This window comes from Simochromis diagramma, unplaced genomic scaffold, assembly GCF_900408965.1.
Source record: "Simochromis diagramma unplaced genomic scaffold, fSimDia1.1 OVJJ01000334.1, whole genome shotgun sequence".
Taxonomy (NCBI): domain Eukaryota; kingdom Metazoa; phylum Chordata; class Actinopteri; order Cichliformes; family Cichlidae; genus Simochromis; species Simochromis diagramma.
The window spans coordinates 6362378-6384965 of NW_024386764.1; the positions used below are offsets into that span (position 1 = coordinate 6362378).

At 38.6% G+C, this 22588-nt stretch overlaps 2 protein-coding genes across 2 annotated transcripts; both read left to right on the forward strand.

Moving 5' to 3' along the window:
* Positions 1 to 48: 48 nt before the first annotated feature.
* Positions 49 to 16742, forward strand: si:ch73-40i7.2 (FYN-binding protein 1). Its single transcript, XM_040033432.1, has 16 exons — positions 49 to 168; positions 5555 to 6206; positions 7044 to 7158; positions 7626 to 7681; positions 7831 to 7868; positions 8172 to 8206; positions 8681 to 8780; positions 8897 to 9059; positions 10954 to 11101; positions 11225 to 11241; positions 11598 to 11658; positions 11867 to 11909; positions 12044 to 12206; positions 13871 to 13904; positions 15772 to 15809; positions 15921 to 16742. The coding sequence occupies exons 1-16, from the start codon at positions 166 to 168 to the stop codon at positions 15944 to 15946; spliced, it is 1692 nt and encodes a 563-aa protein (XP_039889366.1). The 5' UTR covers positions 49 to 165; the 3' UTR covers positions 15947 to 16742.
* Positions 16743 to 19031: 2289 nt separating this feature from the next.
* On the forward strand, positions 19032 to 22130 carry pex11g (peroxisomal biogenesis factor 11 gamma). The gene is given in 6 exon segments (XM_040033504.1): positions 19032 to 19260; positions 19614 to 19676; positions 19678 to 19812; positions 19895 to 20073; positions 20629 to 20691; positions 20805 to 22130. Coding segments are annotated over 6 exon segments (732 nt in total). The 5' UTR covers positions 19032 to 19197; the 3' UTR covers positions 21034 to 22130.
* Positions 22131 to 22588: the final 458 nt, after the last annotated feature.

Sequence of the window (22588 nt, forward strand, 5' to 3'; positions counted from 1 at the left end):
AGTCACCCTCTTGCCCACACTGAATTGCAGAGCATTTCCTCATTCGCAGTAAGCTCAGTGTGGTTGTGAGTGCAGCAGCACACACAGCTACATCGGCCTGGATACTGGTGTTACTACTAGACATGGAACGTTTTGACCACTAATAAACTATCACTGAAGGAAAAGATGGTAAGGCATTCTTATTTATTCTTTTTTTTGAATGTACCAATGATGGACTAATTAATAAGTCCTCCACTGAAGCTTACACAATCCTCTTCAGGCGCTGTGTGTTTAACTCTGACCATTTCCTCCTGACCACCAAGAGGTTTATGAATAACTAGACTTTTGTAGAAGGAACCTCAGCAGGTGTTATTGTAACACTACAGGTCTAACCTCAGTTTCTATGTATCCTCCACTTAGAACAAATGTACTTTTATAACTTAACCATCTTTAAAACGTTCAAATTTTGTAACACAATATCCACAAAACATGACAAGTACAGTTTGGCACAGTTTTTCTAAACAGCGTTTATTGGATCAGTTTCACAGGGAAAAAAAGGGGAAGTTGAAGAGAGAAAAAAAGAAATGTTCATGGTCAAGCGGATGAAAGCAAGTTTTATTACAAGGCTGTTGCTGGTTAATGATTCACACTAAACTTTATGGCTACCTATTTTCTAATGTATCCGAATGTTAAGCACCCTAAGGCTTTTTGTTAGACAGAAACCAAGTCATAGTCATAGGTTATGAACTCTTTTAGGAAAGGATTTTATTCTTCCATCACTTTTCTTGATTCTTTTTTACTCATCAGCAGGGCGTATTAACCCTGGCCACTCTGATTTTACAGGTTAGTATAATTCTCGGGCTTCATGGGTGACTGAAAAGCTGAACTGGGGATAAAATAAATCAAGACATTTTACTTATGAATGGTGTGGCCTTTAAACTGGACGTCATTGCAGACAATTGGTAATTATTTAAAAAAAACAACAACTTGGTTTTACCCTGACCATAAGAATGAAATTTGCAGTAGCATATGTATTTTTAACTGTCTTGTTTGTTACAGTAGAGTTACAGTAGTACTGTTTTCTCATTAGGACCTGAGTGCAGCACACCTGCACAAGCAGTCTGTGGTTTTTAAAATAATCTAGTTAACTGTGTCAGCCTGTGTTTGCTCTGCAGCAGGCGCGCGCTGACTGAAAGTGTGCGAGCATGTGAGTGTTTCTTTTTTTTTTTTTTTTTGTGGTTTGGAGGGAAAGTTTTTTGTCTGCTTCCTTTGTTCCCTGTAACAAAGGCGATGCTGCCGCCCCGAACTGCGAAGGGAGCTTGCAGCTTATTGGTGCAGGAGTGACAGCAGCATGCGTTTCTATGGTAACCGGGTGCAGGATGCTAGCTGAGGTATGGAGGTGTGTGGTTGCGAGCACTTCCTGCTCTTCAGCTACTTTTTGACTTTGCACAGCTCACAGCCTGAACGAGTGACACTGAGTGATGGTGTGATTCGTTTATTGTTTTTATTTTGTCAACAGCTGAGATATTCATTCCTCATGTTTCACAGCTTCCGTTTCGATTGTATCTCCCTCACGGTTCTTTTGATGCTGTGAGCATTTTGAAAGGCCGGGTTACTGGGAAATAAGATTTAAATCTCAATGTGACTTTTCACCTGAATAAATAAAGGATGATAATAATAATAATGATCTCTAAAACGTTTCTCTCTCTATTTCCGCTTCTACCATCCAGCACTACGCAACCTCTCTTGATTTACTTCATAAAGATTCATTTAAAAACCCCAATGTCTACAAAATATTTTAAATATAAGCTTCACAGAGATGCTAATTATTATCTGTTGTTTCATCCATATGAAACATTTTTTAAGATTAAAATGACTAAACGTAAAATGCATAAAAATCTTGAGGTTATAGGGGAAAAATAATATATTTATTTAAATTTTCTCATTTGTTTACTTGGAAATATTAATTAAATAATTAATATTAGTTTGCAGTTCTGTCCATTTTCATTTTCAGCCATTTGGAAATATTCAAATGCAGTGGATGTCTAGTTAAAACTGCCGGTATGATAGCAACCAGCTAGCAGCAGTGCGTTGTGGTTCACAGAGCGATCAGACGGGAAATGACCTCTGAAAAGCTGATTAAGCATTGGGAGATCCGTGCTCAGTCACCAGCAAAGCAAAGCAAAACACCCTGTCGTGCACAGATGAAGCGCATGCCAGTAACTTCTAGAAACTCGTGCACCAGGGTCACAGGTGCAAACCTCTCTGTCATCAAGGTGCTTTCCTGCAAGTCATATGATTGTTTTTGTGAGCTCTGGAAAACGTGCCAGTACCTTCCTCCTCTGTCCCTTGGCTTAAGCCTTTTTGCACCCCTACTTGGCTCATAAACATCTTACACAAAAGGTGAGCAACAACATGTCACATGTTGAAGACTGTCTGCCTTGGTGTGAGTGTTCTGTTCACGTAGAAAGAGACAACAGTAAGTACAACGTATTTATGTAGTATCCCAAAGTGCTTTACAGAGGTATCAATAAAAACGAACTTGTGCAAGGTTAACATGAACACACATGTGATGAATGTTTCAATGGCTCTTCAATGGCATGTGTGGCATAATGGTGCAAAGCATAAAAAAGTGGCTCCACCTTAAACAGTTCTGTAAAAAACGAGTAAATAAATAAATAACTTATTGGACAGTTGTAACCAAGATGAACTTGTACCAGAATGATGAGAAAAGTATGAAGAAAGGGAGACACAGATCATGATCCAAAGCATTATGTATCAAACAGAACCATACTTTCTGCTCAGCTTCAGCCAAATGCTGCAGAAGCAATCAGAAAGCACCTCACTGTGAAAATAGATAATGACCCAAACCAAGCAACAAGAGTTTCTTGAGGCCAATTAAAGAATATTCTTCAATGGCCAAGTAAGTCACATGATCTCCACCGAATAATGCATGCTTTTCTATTATTGAATACAAAACTGAAAGCAGAGAGACCCTCAAACAAGCAGCAGCTAAAGGCAGGTGCAGTAAAGGACTAGTAGAGCAACTCAATGGAATAAACAGCATTTGGTGAGTTGTTCTTTCATGCAAGCATTCAAAGGAGTATTTTTTTATATATATGTTTAAATTGATGTTAGTTCACTAAAATGTGAAGGCTGTGCATAAAAGTGACTGTCAGTCTCAAACAGCTCATGCTAAATTTGTGTTCAGTCATCAGTTCAGTGACATCTTTGTTCTTTGATTTATAATCCACTGCAGTGGTGTACAGAAGCTACAACTACAATAAAATGTGTCTTCGTCCCAAATGTCACGGAGAGCGCCGTCCTCCTAGTTCTCAGTCTGGTCCCTTCCTCACTCGCCATGCTGACTTTTAAAATACAAAGACAAAATGAAAGCCTCGGCTAACAGCTTCAAGATGGGGCATTAATCAGTGAGTGATGTTGCAGTGATCAGGCTATGAGTAATTTACTTTTTAATTTTGCTTTTCTTATTGTTGTCAGAGCGATTAACAACATTAGTTTAACGAATAGTTTACACAGCACACGTTCAACTTGCATAAGTTCCCTCAGATCTGCAGAACAGACAACTCTGTTCTGCAGATCTTGAGGTACAGTTTCCAAGAAGAAGTAAGCAGCTCCCTTCGTGACTGCCTTTTTCAGTGCAGGTGTCACGCATGACATCACATCCCGTGTTTGTAACACTAAATGTCTGATTAATGCTTGATAGTACATCAGTGAGATCTACTCACACTCACAAGATCTACTAAAAATGATTGAAAAACAACTTTGGAGAAAGATATTCTGATGTTTACGGGGTTTTTTCTCACTCAGTGGAAGCCCTCACTGGAGTCAGCAGTGTCTTGATATGTCTTGGCTTTACTTTTAGGGAGCAGTGAGGTCATCCACCTTTATAAATAGTCTACTGCCAGCTTGCTAGAGAACATGTGAAATACTCTAAACTGAACTGAATAAAGTGATGCAGCAGAGTAATTTACGATTTCCAACTCATTCCTTTTAAAAATGGACATTCACCAGCACACATAAATAAACGTTTACATTGATACATCCCCAGCAGGTTATATGAGGTCATGTGGCCCGTTTGTACTTACTTACTTAGAATAGCTGCAAGATGTGCAGTTTAGGTCTCAATACATCACCATTAAAATGACTTTAACCAGTAATGTGTTTGAGGAAGTGTTGATCCAAACAAATCTGCTCGGATTATGCTGCCATGATTGTCATAATAGGTTATTTTGCAGCACTGCAGGGAAACAAACAGATTACAAATATGGACAAAACAAAGCGCTGGTATCAGACTTGGTTTTGGCACTGATAACTTTATTTTAAAATGCACAGTTGCAAATTGGTCCACAGTTTTGATGTGAACCAGTCCTATCCTATCTTCAGTCATCCGCAAAACCATTTGGTATCAACCAAAGCCAGAGGTTTAATGTGTGAAAGATTACGGAAAATCTTGCAAATGAAAGCTTTAGCAGTCGTTTAAAACACATCACAGATTCAGTCGACCTGATTCCAAAGTTTAAGCTTTGGAAAAATGGATTTCAAAAGACAAAAAGTCCTGATCAAAGACAACAGACCGAACGAGGTCTCAGCAGGATTTATACGTGATGAACGACATTTTAAAACGACCTCTAGTTCATGCAGGGAAGCAAGAATATGGGTGATGTGGCATTTGGCTGCTGCATCTAAACCAACCAGAGGACTTAGAAACACGCATGAACAGTGAGTTCAAATAATCGAGATGGGAGAAAATAAAAGTTCCAACTTGTTAAATGACAGCAGAGGTTTGATTTATGCTTCTTAGATGAAATAAATGAGACTGGGTGAGCTCGGAGATCACGTTCAAAATTTAAATTCTTGTCAAAGATTTCAAGGAGGTGATTTGAGGTCGCCGGAGAAGCTAAACACGGCCAAACACAACAAGGTCAGCTGTGATGGTAAAACTGAGGATTATTAATGGTGAAGCGCTGAGGCACTACTGTTTATCTTCAATATAGCTGAAGTACGAATTAATGAGCCTGTTAAGATGACCCGAGGGTAAGAAGTAAAACAGCGGGTCCCAGGGTTGAGCCCTCAGTGCATAACATTATGTTTCATTAGAAGATGCTTTCATTTAGCGTATTTCTCAAGAGTGACAAGATTTTTGTTTTCCCCTTGTGTTTACTTTCACCAAAAATCTCGGCAAACAGGACTTTAGCTCACATGCTTTTTAAAAATGCATTTGTGCTGATCTACTTTTTTATTATTATTATTATTATTATTGACTAACATCTAATAATAATTACTTCTCACATCATTTGGTTCTTTGGTGTTCAGAGTTCACCAAGAAGTTTCAAGTGCTGCAAAGAGAGCTATCAGTTCTGTGAACATCAAAACAAACCAGGAAACAGTGTTGTTGCACGCTGCATTCTCACTTTGTAAAGATAGCGTAGGGGTTTGATGTGTGTGTGTTTGTGTGCGTGGGGGGCATGCCTTGCTCTGTGCTGCGCTGCTAACTTCCTGCTTTACAAGCAGAGCTGCTGCAGTTGAGATTCTGCTCTTGTGTTGTTTTCAGGGGGACAGCGTTGATGTCAAGGCTCTGAGAGCCAAGTTCAACAGCAAATCCAGCACCTCGGATACCAGCAGCCGGGACAGCGGCTCGCCGAAATCTCCTCGACCTGGGTTTGGGAGAGCCATTCTTCCAGTGGCAGAGAGCGAGCTGACACAGAGACTTTCACCCACGATTCCTCCTCATCTGGCTGGCCCAGGCCCGGTGAGACTCCCGAGAATTGAGCCGATGGCAGCTTCGATCCCTCCCAGACCGGGTTCGTTCCCTCGACCGCCTGCCTATGCTGGACTCAGAGCCCCCATTCAGCCAACAGATGCTACCAAAGTCAAGCAGACGGGGGAGATGCTACAGAACATGATGCTGAGGCATCAGAAGCCCCCGGTCCCCCAGGTCCCCCAGGTCCCCCAGGTACCCCAGGTACCCCGACTAGGAGCTGGAAGCTCAGCTCCTGTTCCACCTCCCACCTCTACCCCTCTTCCACTCAGACAGCAGCCTCGACAGAGGAGCGCGGGGGAAGTGACCCCACTGAGGAGGCCTCTGCCCCCTGAAGGACCGATGCCCGTGAAACCTAAAAGACCTCCGACTGTCAACTTGGAGCCGTTTCGGAGGAACAGGAGAGGGCTTCCTCCTGCTCTTCCTGCCCCGAGGACGAGTGATGGTAAGTCTGTCTGGTTCAGGTGTTCAAGTCCCTTAATAAGGTGCGCCATCATATTAAGTTAACACAGTAAGTGAGACCATCTTGACTTGTTTGTGTCTGCTGTACTGTGACTGTGGCTGGTGTATAGTTTATGGTAAAATGGTAAATGGCCTGCATTTGTATAGCGCTATACACTACATTCAGTCATTCACCCATTCACACACACATTCACACACTGGTGATGGCAAGCTACATTGTAGCCACAGCTGCCCTGGGGCGCTCCTGACTGAACTCCCAGAATACAAATAATAAAATGAATGATGACTAACTTCCTTTGAGCTGCTCAGTTAAGTGGACCTGATGTTCTTCACGCTGTCATGTCCTGTCACGGAGATGGACAGAAACATAACCGTGTCTTTAATTTTCTTGCTACGATGGCTGAAAATGTCAGAATTGTCCAAATCAAATCTAAAAGGGACAACAGCAATCTGCGGTGAGGTTCAGCTCCGAACGTAAATCAAGCATTAAGTCTGATTTATTGGAAAATAAATCAGACTCTTAAAAGGAGGAGAGCCTTTTAAAAAGAATCTGTTTTTAAATCTTATAATGAGACAGATTCTGACACTGACAGTCCTCAGTGTGCTTTGTCAGTGACAAAAATGTGCTAAAAACTTGATTTGTTCAACCACTTTAAAGGAAAAAGCAGAACACTCAAACAGAGCACCAAACATCGCGTGTGTAAAGCAGTAATTTCTGCTGTTTGTGTGATTGCTTTTTGTGGGATTACACTTCTTTCATCCATTTCATTTTGTCGTAACGTCATTGTGCAAAGATTTTTTTCTCTGCTACTCTTTGTAGGCTCAGGAAGCAGAAGGATGTCTTTACCTGTAGCACCACCGGCAGTGGTCAGTCCTCCAAAACCTCCACAACGCTCTGACAAACCCAACAGGCTGCAGCGGCAGATTGCCTCTGCGTAAGTATTTGGGTTAACACAACGATGATGTGAAGCCCTGTTATGTCTGGTTTTGAGCCTCTTATGTAAGAGGCCCAGTGCTGCTGAACTGATGCAAAGGAAACTGTGTCAAACTCTTAGTGTTTTAAACCAAGTATTATAGGACACCTTAGTTTCAGCTTTCAAATGACTTCATTTACATCTAGTGCGGGCAAGAGATGCTGAAGAATTACGAAGCAGAGGGTTTACCGCTGCTGCAGTCGTGACCCGAGATTAGAAAATATGTGCGAGGATTCGCTTGTTGCACAGCAACACTGTTTCTCAAAATGCATTTTGAACACACCTAAGTATACTTTTAAAGAAAAACCTTATTGACCGGATGATGGTTTTAACAGTCAAATTAAGCTTTTTCCTACTGAGTGAATACAGATGTAACAAAGCACTTGCTGACCAGTGATCAGAGAAACCTGTCTGATTGTCGATTTCAGGGACCTGGACGAAGACGAACAGGATCCCTATGACGATATCGACATTGACAAAAATGGTGAAGAGTTGTTTTGTTCTTGAAGCTTCTCTGACACATTGTCTGAGCTATAGTCACTGCTTGGTATTTTTAACATTGTGTTTTCTATTAGAGGACATGCCGTGTTTTCACATATCGGTTTATAATTTATATTTTGCGTTACTTTACAGAGAACTGCAGCGATCACAGTTCACAGTGTGTTGATGGGGTGAGTAAAGAAAAGCAAAAACGAAAAATTTACCAGCGTGGAAGTCTCGCTTTGCAAGAACATAGTGCACATTTCCCTGAATCTGTTAATAGACTAGGTTTAAAACCCACATTGCACTCTTAGAAAATAATAAGGCACAAAAAATAAACAGCTCTGATCATTTTTTGATTTAAGCTTTGAAAATCTACAAAAAGGCATTCTTTTATCAGAAGTAATCAGAAGTGCCGCTTTTATCTAATAATCCCGTACAAGATGACTTGTCTTTGCTCTTTACGGGTACAAATAAAAGCTTTTCTCTTGCAGGATGATGACGACGAGGTGTATGAGATGATTGATGAGTAAGTATGAATGTTCTGCCTTCCCCATTAAACCACTGAGTCTCTATTTAATAGAAATGTGGCTGCAGCTGCATGAACAGAAAGCAGTCTACAGTTTCTATTGTTTCTGTTGCTGCTTCTGTTATTTTTGCACCTCATAAGTGATCTGTGGTGCAGTATTTAAGTTACAGTGCAACAAATGGTACCTTGGTACGATATCTACATCTTTATTTATCGTTTACTATAAAGAGTAAGTCACACTCATTTCCTGTGATTCAACATACAGAATTTCCTGTTAAAGCAAAACATTGTGACAGAATTCAGGCAACGTCTGTCGAAATGTGGGAAGACTGGAGAACTTGAAAAACTTTTTGTGTAAAACGCTTATGTGTGAAACATTTATCTGCCCAGAAATGAAAAATAAAGGCACCTAAATCAAAATCTTAATTAAAAGGTGGCCGGTCTTCGTTTGTTTATTTGATTCTTCTCTTATAGGGAGCAAGAGAAAGCCACCATGAAAGAAGTTAAGAAGAAACAGGAGAAGGACATGAAAGAAATTCAGAAAAAAATGAGTGAGCTCAAGAAGAAATTTCAGGTAAAGACACGGAGAGAGAAAAGATGACTTTTAAGTTAGCCTGAATGGTTAATGGTTAAGTTATCCTGCTCCGCCTCATCCCTTTGGTGTAAACATTATATCTTTCCCCCGTGCAGTTACAAGGAGAGATAGAGGTTATTCACACCGCCAAAGTCCGGTACGACTGGAATGGGGAAGGGAAACTGGACCTGAGCGTGCACCAGGGGGACAGCGTGGAGATCCTCCGTGTGACGGGTAACCCGGGAGGCAGATGGTTGGCACGCACTATGAATGGAAACTGTAAGTTTACATTTCAGTCAATCACATAAAGAAAGCCTTTGAATAAATTGACTTGTACCAAAATATCAAAAGAAAAAAGAAAGCAAACAAAGTAGAGACTTCTGCATCAAAGTTTTCCATCTGAAACACTGGTTATTGTCGTCGGTGGTGATATTATCGTAGCTGTGGTTCAGGAGATGAAGCAGGGCGTCTACCAATCGGAAGTCTTGATGGTTTGATCTCCGGCTCCTCCACTCTGCATATCAAAGTATCCTGGTGCAGAGTGTGTGTGTGAGAATTAGGCAATAATTAGGCTTAGAGTGAAGGACTGTATGAAGGTGTGTGTGACTGGGTAAGTGAGTTGCTTGGTGAGGACCTCTTGGCGTCGTATTTTAGCACAAGGTCCCTCGTTCATGTCAGATTTATTCAGTTTCTTTCTACTGATTTTTTTTTCATTTGTTCATCAAAAAAGCAAAGTAATGCCAGCAACTGACAAATGAAAACTCAAATAATGCAGCTTTCGCACTTTTCCCCCCCGAAAGTCGTTAATTACGATACTTCCTTCTGTAAGATATTTTTTCTGTTCCTTACTTCCTCAAAGGGCTCTGGCAACAACTTTTCACTTTATTTATTTATTTTACTATGTCCTCAAAAATATAAAGCATCTGCAACTGAGCATTTGAGACCATAACGTCTAAAGTATCACAAAGTTACAATGTAAACAAAATGCAGTTAGTGTGACAGAACTTTAGCACATTATTGTGTAAGCGTGCTTATGTAACAGGAGAGTGATGCTGTTGCTCCCTCTGCACAGATTCATTTAACAATAGTTGAACTCTCATATGGAACTGAGAAACAACTGCTTCCTGTGTTAATGTTAGAAATGCAGACTCTGGATATAAATATACATTCACTGCTCACTTTGTTAGCTACCCCTTTGGATGTGCCTGTGATCTTAGAATATCTTTAATTCTTTGTGAAATTGAGCAGAAATTCAACACGGCTCCTTGGAGATTTTGGTGCAGCTGATCCAGATTTGTAGCTGTGCATCCGTAATGTCTCCCATTCAATCACATCCCAAAGGTGCTCTACTGGATTGACATCTACTGACTGTGGAGTCTATCTGAATACAATGAACTAATTGTCATATGTTTGAGCTTTGTGACTTGTTCCTGCTGGAAGCACCAAAGAATACTCAGTTGGTACTCAAGATCCCAAACTGTGCCCCCACCATGAAGAGAAGCCTGAGCCATTGATACAATCGATCCATGCTTTCAAGGTGTTTATCCCAAATTCTGATTCTACTACCATAACGTGGCAGCAGAGATCAGGACTCATCATCAGACTAGACTTTTATCCAATCTTCTGTTGTTCAGTTTTGGTGAGCTCGTGTTAATTGTGGCCACAGTTTCCTGTTCTTAGCTGACAGGATTGCCAACCAGTGTGGTCTTCTGCTACTGTACCCCATGTGCTTCAAGGTTTAACATGTTGTGTTGAAAGATGCTCTTCTGCATCCTCTGATTGTAATAAGTGGTTATTTCCGTGACTGTTGTGTTTCTATCAGCTCAAAGCAGTCTGGCTATTCCCCTCTGACCTCAATAAGGCATTCTCACCCAGAGGACTGCCATTCACTGGATATTTTCTCTTTTTTGGACCACTATCTGAGAAAATCCTGGCACCAACAACCATGCCATGTTCAAAGACACTTGATTCATCTTTCTTCTAGGATTCTGTGCTGTGGCTATTTAGCATAAATCTAGTTTTATTAAGTAATAAAATAAGTAATAATCATCTAATATACAGATCAGATTCTGGGTATTAGATGATTATGTGTGGCTAATACGTATCGCATAATCATGAAATAATGTCACAATCAAGCCACAGTGCTTCATTTTGTTGTTGCGCTTCTCTGCAGATGGATACATCAACAACTCGTGTGTGGATATTGACTATGAAGCAGTGAAGATCAAACACGGGTACAAAAAATCAAACTCACAAGCGTTACCTCCACCACCCCCGGACCCACCACAGATCTTTAATATGGACTCCAACAACAGAGACAGGTGCAGGATAAGAGATTGCTAATTCTGCTGCAGCTTCACATCTGTTCAGTTGAATTTCATTTTCAGTTTTACTCACGTCTCTTCCAACTAAACCCTTGTTTGTATGTTTCCTCTAACTTGCAGCCTGATTCAAGATGAGGGTAAGTGACTGCAGACCACAGTGAAGTGCAAATAACAATCTATGCCAAGTTAAGATGATATAAAAATACAAAAGGATTTTTCTCTTGTATTTTTCTCTAGTGGAAAAATGTATAGGGATATATTTGGTGCCTAATTTGTCTTTTCTAGAACATTTCTATGAGCTACTTGGCAATCTTGCAGTATGCAAGTGATAGCTATGTACTTTTAAAAAATTTTAGTTTTAATGACAAATATTTGAAACAGTTTCTTTCATCAGATAATATTTATTATTATTTCTTATTATGTAGCATTTATTATTTACTATTATTTATTCCTTTTAGCATCTGTTTTATGGACTTTTTTTTTTGGTTCTCAGATGACTATGATGATGTCCAACCACTACCTGAAGATTTCCCACCTCCGCCACCTGAAATCAGGTATCAGTTAACCCCCAATTAATTTGAAGAAGGCTCAGATATTGATGACTAAGTATTAGTGAATTTTCATCATAAAAATAACTTTTACGTGTGCAGATCTAGTCACTGGTGACATCAGATGGTGTTAAAGAAAAACAAATTTTAACAATGAGGAAATTGATAATGAATTCATTTGTGATTAACTGTTATACCATATTATATTTTTCAGCATAGACCCCAAAGTGGAGAAGGATTTGAAAAAAAAATTTAAGGTAAACCTTTTTAAAAACTTTGCAGAGTGCCATCTGCATAGCAATCAATTCAGATGTTTGTTTGTTTTTTACTCATGCAATGGGAATTGCCCTTTTCATTTTTTTTAAATGCAACCACTGTGACTGTTTCCCAGTACGATGGACCACTCAGGGTGCTGCACACCATGTTAGTGGATCCTAACTCCATCATAAAGAAACCAGGAGCAAAAGATCTGCCTGTAACACAGGGAGAGATTGTGGATGTCATCCAGCTCACCAACAGCAAGAAAGCTCTGTGTCGCAACAGGTTTGGGAAATGTATGTAAAACCATCAGCATCTCATTCACTTTTGTAATTTTAATTTGTAGAATTTGCAGTTCATTGGTTTAAGAAAACATGAAGTACTCTGGGATTTTGTTTGTTTGTCCTTTTTCAAATATATGATGTCATGAGCTTTTCTTACTGTTCTTTTCATATGTCGTTCATTACGGCCTCTGGAAAAAGAAATAAAATTCCTGTAAAAGATGTACGCATCTTCTAAACCTTTCGTAGAAGAGGCTTTATAATTAAAACATTTCAGCTATTTGTATGTTTATGTGTTTGAACATGGCCCAGATGGAGTCAATGGTGACTTAAAGACAATGTTAAAAACAAAGATTAGACAAGAAACTGCTGTGAAGATTATAATAATAATTTTAAGAGCATGCTGAAAAACAAAACAAAACAGCGCAATCATATTCCCAAAAATATTAATTAACTAAATAAAAAATTACCCCAAATGAAAGCCAAATAAAACATTATTTCTAGTAATAATAAAAGGGGATGTCACACAGTTTTAGTTTATTTCTTTATTATTTATAATTATTATAAAATGACATCTTCTCTCTCTACAGCACAGTATTTGCTGAATATGTTGATCTGCTGCTGCTTGATGAAAAATCAGGCCATTGACATTTCTTCCTATATCCTTTCTTGTTGGTTAAACCTGACCCAAATATTACCATAAAACTTAAGATATTTCAATAAAACACAAATTTGTGCCACAGAAAGATAAAGCCAAAAGAACAACAAAGTTACAAGAATTTACTCCTTTATAAGCACTGATGTTCAATGAAAGTCTTTAAAACATAGTGTCACAGTCACAGCAAAGAGGGATCCAAATGCAGGATATGCAGACAAAGTATAAAAAAAAATAACTGTTAATTAGACTGACGGTAGAAGTCTATGGACAAAAGAAACAAAATTCACAGTAACACATAAAAACAGCAAACTCTTAAAGAAACACATGAAGCACACAATTATAACAACAACAACAAAAGAAAAGACACTGACAATGACTGTAGGGAGACTAGTGATATATATGCACTAATGAGGTAATCAGGGAGAATGGAAACACTAGAGTAACAAAACACAGCTGAAGCTAATCAAGGTAATGACAAAGAAAGAAAAATGAAATATAAGACACGGGAGACAAATGCCTACCAAAATAAAAGAGGAAGCCTTATTACACAGAGACAAGGACTTGACAACATGACACAAGAAGATGAAGATTTGACAGGATACAAGAAGATACAGTACTAGTGAGGATGAACTAACATATGCCAATACATGAATGAACTCCACAGAGAACAATCCCTCTAACCTAAGTAAAGATGTACTGGTGGACTTCACCTTGATTTTGAGGTCACGTCACTGGGATTCGAACTCGTTTGAGATTTTTAGTAGCTACACCTACGCTATATAAATTTGAAACTCCTACGTCGGCTCGGTCTCAAGCTATCACATTCACATCGCCTGCCAGCCCAGCAGGGCAAGAACAATACCCATCGGCCTTTTAAGTCTTTATGGAGTAATAAAAAGACAACACAGATCATTTTTGTGTAGTAATTGATAATTATCAGACAATAATTCAAAAAGTATTTCAATATTTCAAATGATGATAATAAATAGTGATAATTTCTGTGCTGTCTCCTGTTTCACAGATGGTTATGTGTCCAGATCTCTTCTTCTTCCAATGTAAGTGAATCCTCCTGACTTCATATGTGACTGACTATGTCAATGTACTTCCTTAAAGTGTAAAGAAGTAATAAATCACGCTAAATGTGTGTTTTTTGAAGATTGTCAAAGATAAAGCTTAGTGTATGAAATGTATAATATAAGGGTCATTGATGTGCACATCTGTGTGTCCGAGTGCATGATACTGTTTAAAAAGATCTGTTGAAACTAATTTAATCCGATCATTGCATCTAGGAATTTATTATATAAATTCCCATCTTTGAAATTAAAACTAATACTAATGTAGTAGACAGTGTTAGAGGTTTAAATAACATTAATTTAATTGCATTTTTTTTTTTTTGCACTTTTTTCGTGACATATAGCGTTTGCCTCCTGAGTTTTGCAAATATTTTCATTTTATACTGGCTGTTACTTGAACACCTGTATTGAAGGACAAAAGAATTTGAAATTTTATAACTAAACATATTCCTAGTTTTACATTGGTTGCCCCCCGACCTGGCAAGTATATTTGCATGTATACTAGATGTGTGAGGACACACGCTGTCTGTGTGCATGCGAAGCAATGTGCAAGCTAGGACTGTGTCATTTTTTCATTACAACATGCAGAACAGGAAGTAGAAACCTTTTAAGTGGAATTCAGATACACACAAATGTGCATAACCACCTAAAAGTTTGATTTCTTCAACTATTTACTGATTTATATAATTATTAATGTATTGCTAAAAGTGCATTAAACTGCACCTCTCCTTTCTTTAGCTTTATATTATTCTGGGTCCTATTAATAGGTTGAGACAGATTCTTCAACATTAGGCAGTCGATCACAGTAACAAATAAGATTGATAACAGGGGAAAGAATAATATCCTCTGGAAGGGGAAACCTCACTTAAAGTGTAGAGTGCCCGTCTAGATGAGCTGATGTTTCCCTTCCCACAGCTTCAGCAGCTTCCACAATGCTTATTATCCACAGCAGATTTCAGGCATTGTCTTTTTTCCCCGACTCCGGCTCCTCTGAGCTTTCACTTTTCTTCTATTCTTCTTGTTTCTGTGTTTATGAAATAGGAGTACATACGAATGAGGATCATTTTATCACATTAAATTGTTTTGTTATCAAGCAAGAGCCAAGATGAAAAAGATTTTTAAAAAAAATGTAACAAAAGTTATTACAGTTTTGTATTTTCTAATTTGTTTTTAAGCTTTATTTATTTATTTATTTTTTAATTTTAACTTAAAAAAATTTCAGTCTAGCTTCAGTTCATTTCAGGAGCCAGTTTGCTTGTTTCAGTTTAGTTTCAATTGCTTAAAATGTTTAGTTTTGCTTCAGTTTTTATTAGTTTCAGTGTTCGTTTTAATCCTTTATTTAGTGTTTCTGGAGAACAGAAGCAAGAGACAGGAAACCCAGTAAAACACAAAAATCCAATACACACAAACTGCCCATCAAATCCTCATCAGCCAAATGCTAATAATACGTTTTACAAAATGTACAAGTGCTAAAACTAAAGATACTCGCTTTATGTTTTTGTTTTATTTTAGCTTTGTCTTTTTTCTGAAAGTCTAGTTTTTATTTTTATTTTAGTTGAATAAAATGTTTTTTTCACATGTAGTCTTAGTTAAACTGTCTTTTACAAATCTTATCTAAATATCCAAACCTTGTTTTTGTCCGGGCCTCAGAAGCATATATTATTATTGAAAATCTATTCATGTATTCATAAACTAACATTAAAACTGAAATTATCCACTCAGTTACAAAAAATATGCACGTCACAGCAATGGCTTGTATATAACCATCTTTTCTGCTTTTAACTAGTTTAGTTTAAACCTTGTTGATGAAGCTTATGGAATATCACAAGTTCCAAATATTCTTTTGCAGGGAACAAGACATTTATGATGACGTCGACTATGCAGATGGTAAGTTTCCGTTTTTATACTCTGCAGTAAAATCCAGTCAGACTGAGCTTTTGTCATTTGTAATTGAAGTGCAAGTATAAAGGCGCATTTTCTTTCTCTGTTTTGTTTCAGATGTCTACGACAACGATTCTCTGTAAAATGATTATTAAAGTGTATCAAACTAAACATACAAGAGAGAAAAGGAAACAAACAAACCAAACATTTTTTAGCTTTATCGAACTATAACCAAAAACTGGATGCTAGAAAATCAAGTAAAGACAGAATCTGTCTGGATACAGATGCTTTATTTGATTGCACAAACTTCAGAAATGTGTTGAAAAGTCACAGGTTTGTAGAGTTTCTGTAGATTTGTTTGTGCTAAGCTGTATAAAAGTTCAAACTTAATTCAACTGTGTAATTATTCAAACTGACAAAATCAAACGATATATCAAACTTAAATATAAATATAATAATTTATAAGGACTTGGGGTTTTTTTGTCCACAAAAGGTCACTCATAATAAGACTGTGTAAACAAACTTACTGTAAACCTTCACTCACCTGCCACTTTATTACCTGCTCAACGTATCAACACGTGATGTCACAGAGCTCACTCTACTCAAATGGCCTCCACAGTCACCAGATCTCGGTCCTGTTCATGGACTCACAGATTCACAACATGGATGTGCAGCCAACAAAATCTGCAGTGACACTTGAATCTTTGCCATAAAGAATTAAAGTGGTTTTAAAAACAAAATGTGGGCTGGAACCTTATATTAGTAATGTATAGCTAATAAAGTGGCTGGTGAGTGTAAGTGCACACAGATTGTCGAGGGTCAACAAACTCATCAGTGTTTGTCAAAGTGCTTGTATAGAAAATAAATACACTATTACTGTTGATGTGTGTATTTTTCACCCTCTGAGATAATTTAAATAAAATAGTTTTTATCTGATGATTGATTGTTTTGTTTGTTCCTTAATAAAAATAAAAACAGAGCTCAACTAGTGAAAATGTTTGATTATGTTTAGTCAAATGGGAGTTAAAGTCCTTTCCTGCTGTGGTAAAGTTGATTTTCTAGAAAGACTGAGAGGTTTGCCATCACTAAGGTGAGGACAGCTACACATTATCTGTCTGGGTAGGTTTACATCAAAGCTGAAATAACTCAGCAGTTCTATTCAATTCAATTCAATTTCATTTATACAGCTCCAAACCACAACAACAGTCTCAAGGTGCTTTATATTGTAAGGTAGACCCTACGATAATACATACAGAGAAAAACACCAAAATCAAATGACCCCCTATGAGCAAGCACTTTGGCAACAGTGGGAAGGAAAAACTCCCTTTTAACAGGAAGAAACCTCCAGCAGAACCAGGCTCAGGGAGGGGCGGCCATCTCCCGGGACCGGTTGGGGTGAGAGAAGGAAGACAGGATAAAAAATATGCTGTGAAAGAGAGACAGAGATTAGTAACAAGTATGATTCAATGCAGAGAGGTCTATTAACACAAAGTGAGTGAAGAAGAAGCGCCCAGTGCATCATGGGAATCCCCCAGCAGCCTACACCTATTGCAGCATAACTAAGGGAGGATTCAGGGTCACCAGATCCAGCCCTAACTATATAACTTAGCAAAAAGGAAAGTTTTAAGCCTAATCTTAAAAGTAGAGATAGTGTCTGTCTCCTGAATCCAAACTGGAAGCTGGTTCCACAGAGGAGGGGCCTGAACACTGAAGGCTCTGCCTACCATTCTACTTTTAAATACTCCAGGAACAACACACAGGCCTTTGTTTCTGTTTCCATCTTGTGGTGAAACCTCTCACCTGCATCCTGCAGAACACTCGAGAAGCGCTTTGCAGACAGAATGAGGTTTATGTCCATCTCGTCTAAAATTATTTTCCTTTCATCCACAGTCATAAACCATAAATATTTATAGATGTTTGCTTTTTATTAAGAAATGCTTAGTTTGTACTGATACTTATTTATTCTTTAAATTAAACCCTCTTAATGCAACAATATTCATAATGCTGAAAAAAAACTAACAAATATTAAACTATATTTGAAGTCGTTCAAGTTCTTCCAAAACTGATTTAAAGCTCATCATTTATGTCAACAATGCATGTGTTTAAGCAGAGACACTGAAGAACAACAAAAATATTCAAAATGTCCAAATACTTACAGTCTGGGCTGAATATTTGTTGTTTAGTTTTTAGTTTCTGTCCAAATGCTTCTACCAGTGGCTCTTATTTATTCTTATCTTTATTATCATTTTGTTGGTGCTGGTTGAGACAGAGAAATGTGGAAAGCCCAGTCACAATAAACATACAAACAAATCCCTCCTCATGCTAATAAAATAAAAATACAGCCATATTTTGGAAATCTTTAGAAAACTTAAAGTAAAAATGATAGCACTATTTATGAAGTTAATAACAAACTGAATTTCCGTTTTCATCCCCTAAGCCAGCCCGCTGGATGGTACCAGGGCAGACAGACACTGACTGGACACGGGGATATAGCAACTAAGGATTACACAGAGACATAAACCATAAGACATAACTCTAACGAAGAAACCAAAGAATAGAAATGATAAATAATAAAATAAACTCAAAACCCTGGGTCAACGACCCAGGCATCCTAACAATGTTCAGCAATGAAAGTAAGTAACTTTAATTTCTTCATCAAAACAACAATAATGTTGTGCTTTACTTTATTTCACGCTTCTTCCTTTTGTTTTGTTTTTTTGGTTTGGTTGGTTTTTGTAAAACTGTAAATTTGAAAATTCATGGATAATAACTATAATAATATTTTATCGTTAAAAATATAATTTCAATTAGAGCTTGCACGTGCAAGTGGATTAACCATGGCAGAAACAAAAATATAATTACAGTACTGTAATATATCATAGATAGATAGATAGATAGATAGATAGATAGATAGATAGATAGATAGATAGATAGATAGATAGATAGATAGATAGATAGATAGATAGATAGATAGTGGTGTTGTTTCGTGGTGGTTGTACTTGCTTTTACTTAAGTGTGCTACTTTAAAGAAAATGATTTTAATTTGATTTGCATATTTGCAGACATTTAGTATATTTACATTTGACATTAATCCACAGCATAATATTGTGTCAGCCCCACCACACACACACACACACACACACACACACATACACCATTTATTTATTTAGTTATTTAGTTAGTTAGTTTTAATCAATTCCAGCTCCTGGCCGGACGAAGGAGACGCTCGATTGAATCGACGATCTTCTACTTGAGTCTGCTTTGGGTGCTTCCTGTTTCAAAGTCCAGCTGAGGGAACAGATCACGAGCAAAAACAGCAAATCTAACTGGAGATGGTGTTGGCCTAATAGACTTTCTTATAAATCTAGCAGCGCTTCGACAGAGCGGAGCAGACATGCAGCGGTCTCTGGAGTCTCTGGTGCAGCTGCTGGAGTCCTACAGAGGCAGAGATAAAGTCGTGAGTATTCACTCGGTCACATTGTATCTGTTTAAAGTGTTTCACTCGGTATAAACCATTAATAAAAACAGTGGTTACACGCTTACGAAGTGGATGCCAAGTGGAGACTGATATGTAAGTACTAGACTGTGGTTCTATAGAAACTGCTCATATTTGGTGTTGTTACATTACTTAAGAGCAATGAGCAAACATGCTCTGTGTTAGTTAAAATTAAAGCATCAGCCTAGTAAAGTATGTCTGCCTGAAGTCCACACATTCACTAAATCTCTGACAATAAAATGTCCTTTCTGATTTTAAATAATAATAATAATAATAAAAAGCTACCCACAAGTCTCTGTTTGACTTCTTTGCAGATCAGGACAGTGTGTTATGGATCCCAGCTGGTTGGAGGAGTTCTTTCCCAGGAGAGCAGAGGCAGATGTCCGGTCCCAGCGGCTCGGGAAAAGCCTGCTGCTGTTTTCTGCTCAGCTCAGTCACTGCAGGACGGTGCTCAGGTTGTTCGATGACCTCTCCATGCTGGCCTACTCCCACAGCTACGGGTTTGGAAATGGGGTGATTCACACAGCGTATGCACTGCATCACTCTGTGCTAGCCTGTAAATCCCACTGTAACGCTTGTTGCACGTCTTTCCAAGGAGGAGGACGCGGCCGTGCGCTGGATATCCGTGCTGAACAACGTGGCGGACCAGCTGTACTACCCCTGTGAACACATCGCCTGGGCCGCCGACGCCGAGCTCATCAGAGTGAAGTCCGATAAGTGGTGGCTGTTCAGCACAGTGCTGTGGGGAACCTCACTGCTGCTGGGAATCCTCAGGTGAGATCACCTGTTCACATCCATACATTACTTTACTAATGCTGCCTTTATGGCATGCTTTTCTTATTTTTGTTTTTTAAAGGCCAGAAAGAAGGAGTCTTATGTAGTTTTTCTGCAGCTGTAAATGTAACATATGCAGGACATCTGCTGGCCAGAGCTCCTTTAAAGAACATGCATAGACAAACAGCCCGTATCTGTCTCTCTGTGTTAGCCCTTTTTCTGGTGAATTTGTGCCTTTTTCAAATCCATAAATCTTCAGTGGGAACTGAAAGGGGAGGGGGATGTGAGAGGAAAGTCAGAGAGAGATTAAGTCAAGCACTTCTACGTCCTACTTACATAATAACCAGAAACTCCTTAATTTCATTATCCCATCTCTTTTTTTCCTCAGCTTAGAGCTTTGTTTATTTTCCAGACCCTCTTTCTTTTTTATCTCATCTGTTATTTCATGCAGTTTTTAGAGAAACCTGTGAAGCATGTTTTAAGTCTGAGCACTGAAGCAGACATCAAACCCTTGCAGTGTGAGTTGATGTACGATGTGAATCATTTGTCCTCTAGATCGCTCCGAGTTCTTCTGCTGCTGAGGAAGAAGCTGAAGAAGAGGCACGAAGGCAGAAACAGGTATTTGATTCAGTTTTCTTTCTGTTGTCTCGTGTGTTTCTAAGCACAGTTACAGTAACATAGAGAGGGACTGACCGGTTATGAAAGGTTAAACCACACGTTTTCTCCTGCAGTCGCTCTCAGCTCCGCCGGCAGATGCGAGGGGAGCTGCTGTCCATCCTCAGCAGCATGGCTGACCTCAGTAACGCCATTCACTGGATGCCGCCCGGCTTCCTGTGGGCAGGACGTTTCCCTAACTGGCTGGTGGGGCTGATGGGCACCACGTCCTCTCTGATTGGTTTGATCCAGATGAATGCCGGTAGCGGTGATCAGTCAGACACTACACAGTCTTCACCAGAGTGAGGAAGAGATGGCAACACTAAACGACTGACGGATGTATGGATAATAGTGGAAAATGATTAGACTCCAGTCAGACTGTCTGTGGAGATTAACTGTAGTCCTGTAGCTTGTAGCAACAAGCACATAAATTAAATTGTGGCCTATTACTGCTTTAAAAGCAAAAAAAAAAGTCACTGCACTTGTGCTTAATTAGGAGTAATTAAAGATCTCTTGATGAATTTGCCAACCCGTATTCAATTTAGTAGCTTTTGATTTACACTTGGACATTTTAGTCATGAGAATTATCATTAAGCTCTACTGTTCATTTCACTACACTAAACATGTTCAGCAGTAAATTCAAGCCCTAACGACCCTGAGGTCAACAAGAGGGAACTTCTGCTGTAAAACTTTTTTCTTTGTCTTTTGGTGTTTTTTTTGTTTGTTTGTCTAAAGAATCATCAAAAGAGAAGAAAGGTCAGGCAGGTCACAGTTTGATTCTTGAGGAAACACCAGTGGTAACATAGCCTTAAAGTTCCTGTTTAATGGTCAGCTTCACTCTGGAATACGTCCACCCAGCTTCTTAACTGCTTATCCAGCTCAGTTTCACCAGGAGGCTGGAGCCTCTCCCAGTCTACACTCTGGAATGGGATTGTAAATGATTGCCTTTAAGACACACTCCACGCACCTGGCTTTAAATATAGCATAGAATCATACAAACTGTGAATATAGTATTGCGTGTTATGAATGTGGTGACTGAGCTGTTTCAACTTCAGTCCCGCATTCAGTCATTTTTAAAATCAGGTTTTTTCCAACGCGTTACGTCCTCGAGTTCACACTGTATCAACCAGGTTGGTTAATGAGTTTCCCAGGCATTGAAGAGCTGTCACAGAACTGGAGAAATATCTCAGTTTCATTTAAAAACAAAAAAAACATTACCACACAGTTACCACTCAAAGTCCAAATGTGTGAATGTGGTTTTGTCCGCTAACGATGATGTTTGTATGACTGGTGAAATGAAACAGAATGTGTCTGAAATGTGTGCTAATTTAAATGTAATATAATTTTATATCATGGGAACAAAATTATCTGTTTTTCAAGAAATAAAATAAAATGTTAAATTGTTTGTCTTCTCAGATCATTTAATAAAGTACACAAGTTCTCGTGGGGGTAGATTTTGGGCGAAGTTTCCATCCCTTTATTTTGTGCCACTTAACCAGGATCTGAGAAGTGGCAGCAGTCTAACCCCAAAAGGCCAGGCACTCCTGTAAATACATTTGTATAGAATTTCATTTATTTATTCATTTATGGGCCAAATTGTGTGTGGGGGGGGGGGGGATAAGCACTTGAATTCAATAGCTTTTCATCATGTCTCTTATGTGACCGTTTTAAGTAAAATCCGTTTGAAATATAAACTCAAATGCACGTAAAATAATTGTAAGTTTCCTTCTTTCGCGATCAAAAATTCGACGTTTGATTGAGCGGGACTTGAACGTAAATCCCGTTGACGTCAGCGTAGGTGAGCGTTGCTTTCAAGTGCTAAAGGACAATAAAATAAATGAGTTTGTAACTACTACTACAC

Coding starts and splice junctions, on each gene's coding strand:
- si:ch73-40i7.2 (XM_040033432.1), top strand. Junction 7,869..8,171: donor GTTCACAGTGTGTTGATGGG/GTGAGTAAAGAA, acceptor TTTCTCTTGCAG/GATGATGACGACGAGGTGTA. Junction 11,910..12,043: donor ATTTGAAAAAAAAATTTAAG/GTAAACCTTTTT, acceptor ACTGTTTCCCAG/TACGATGGACCACTCAGGGT.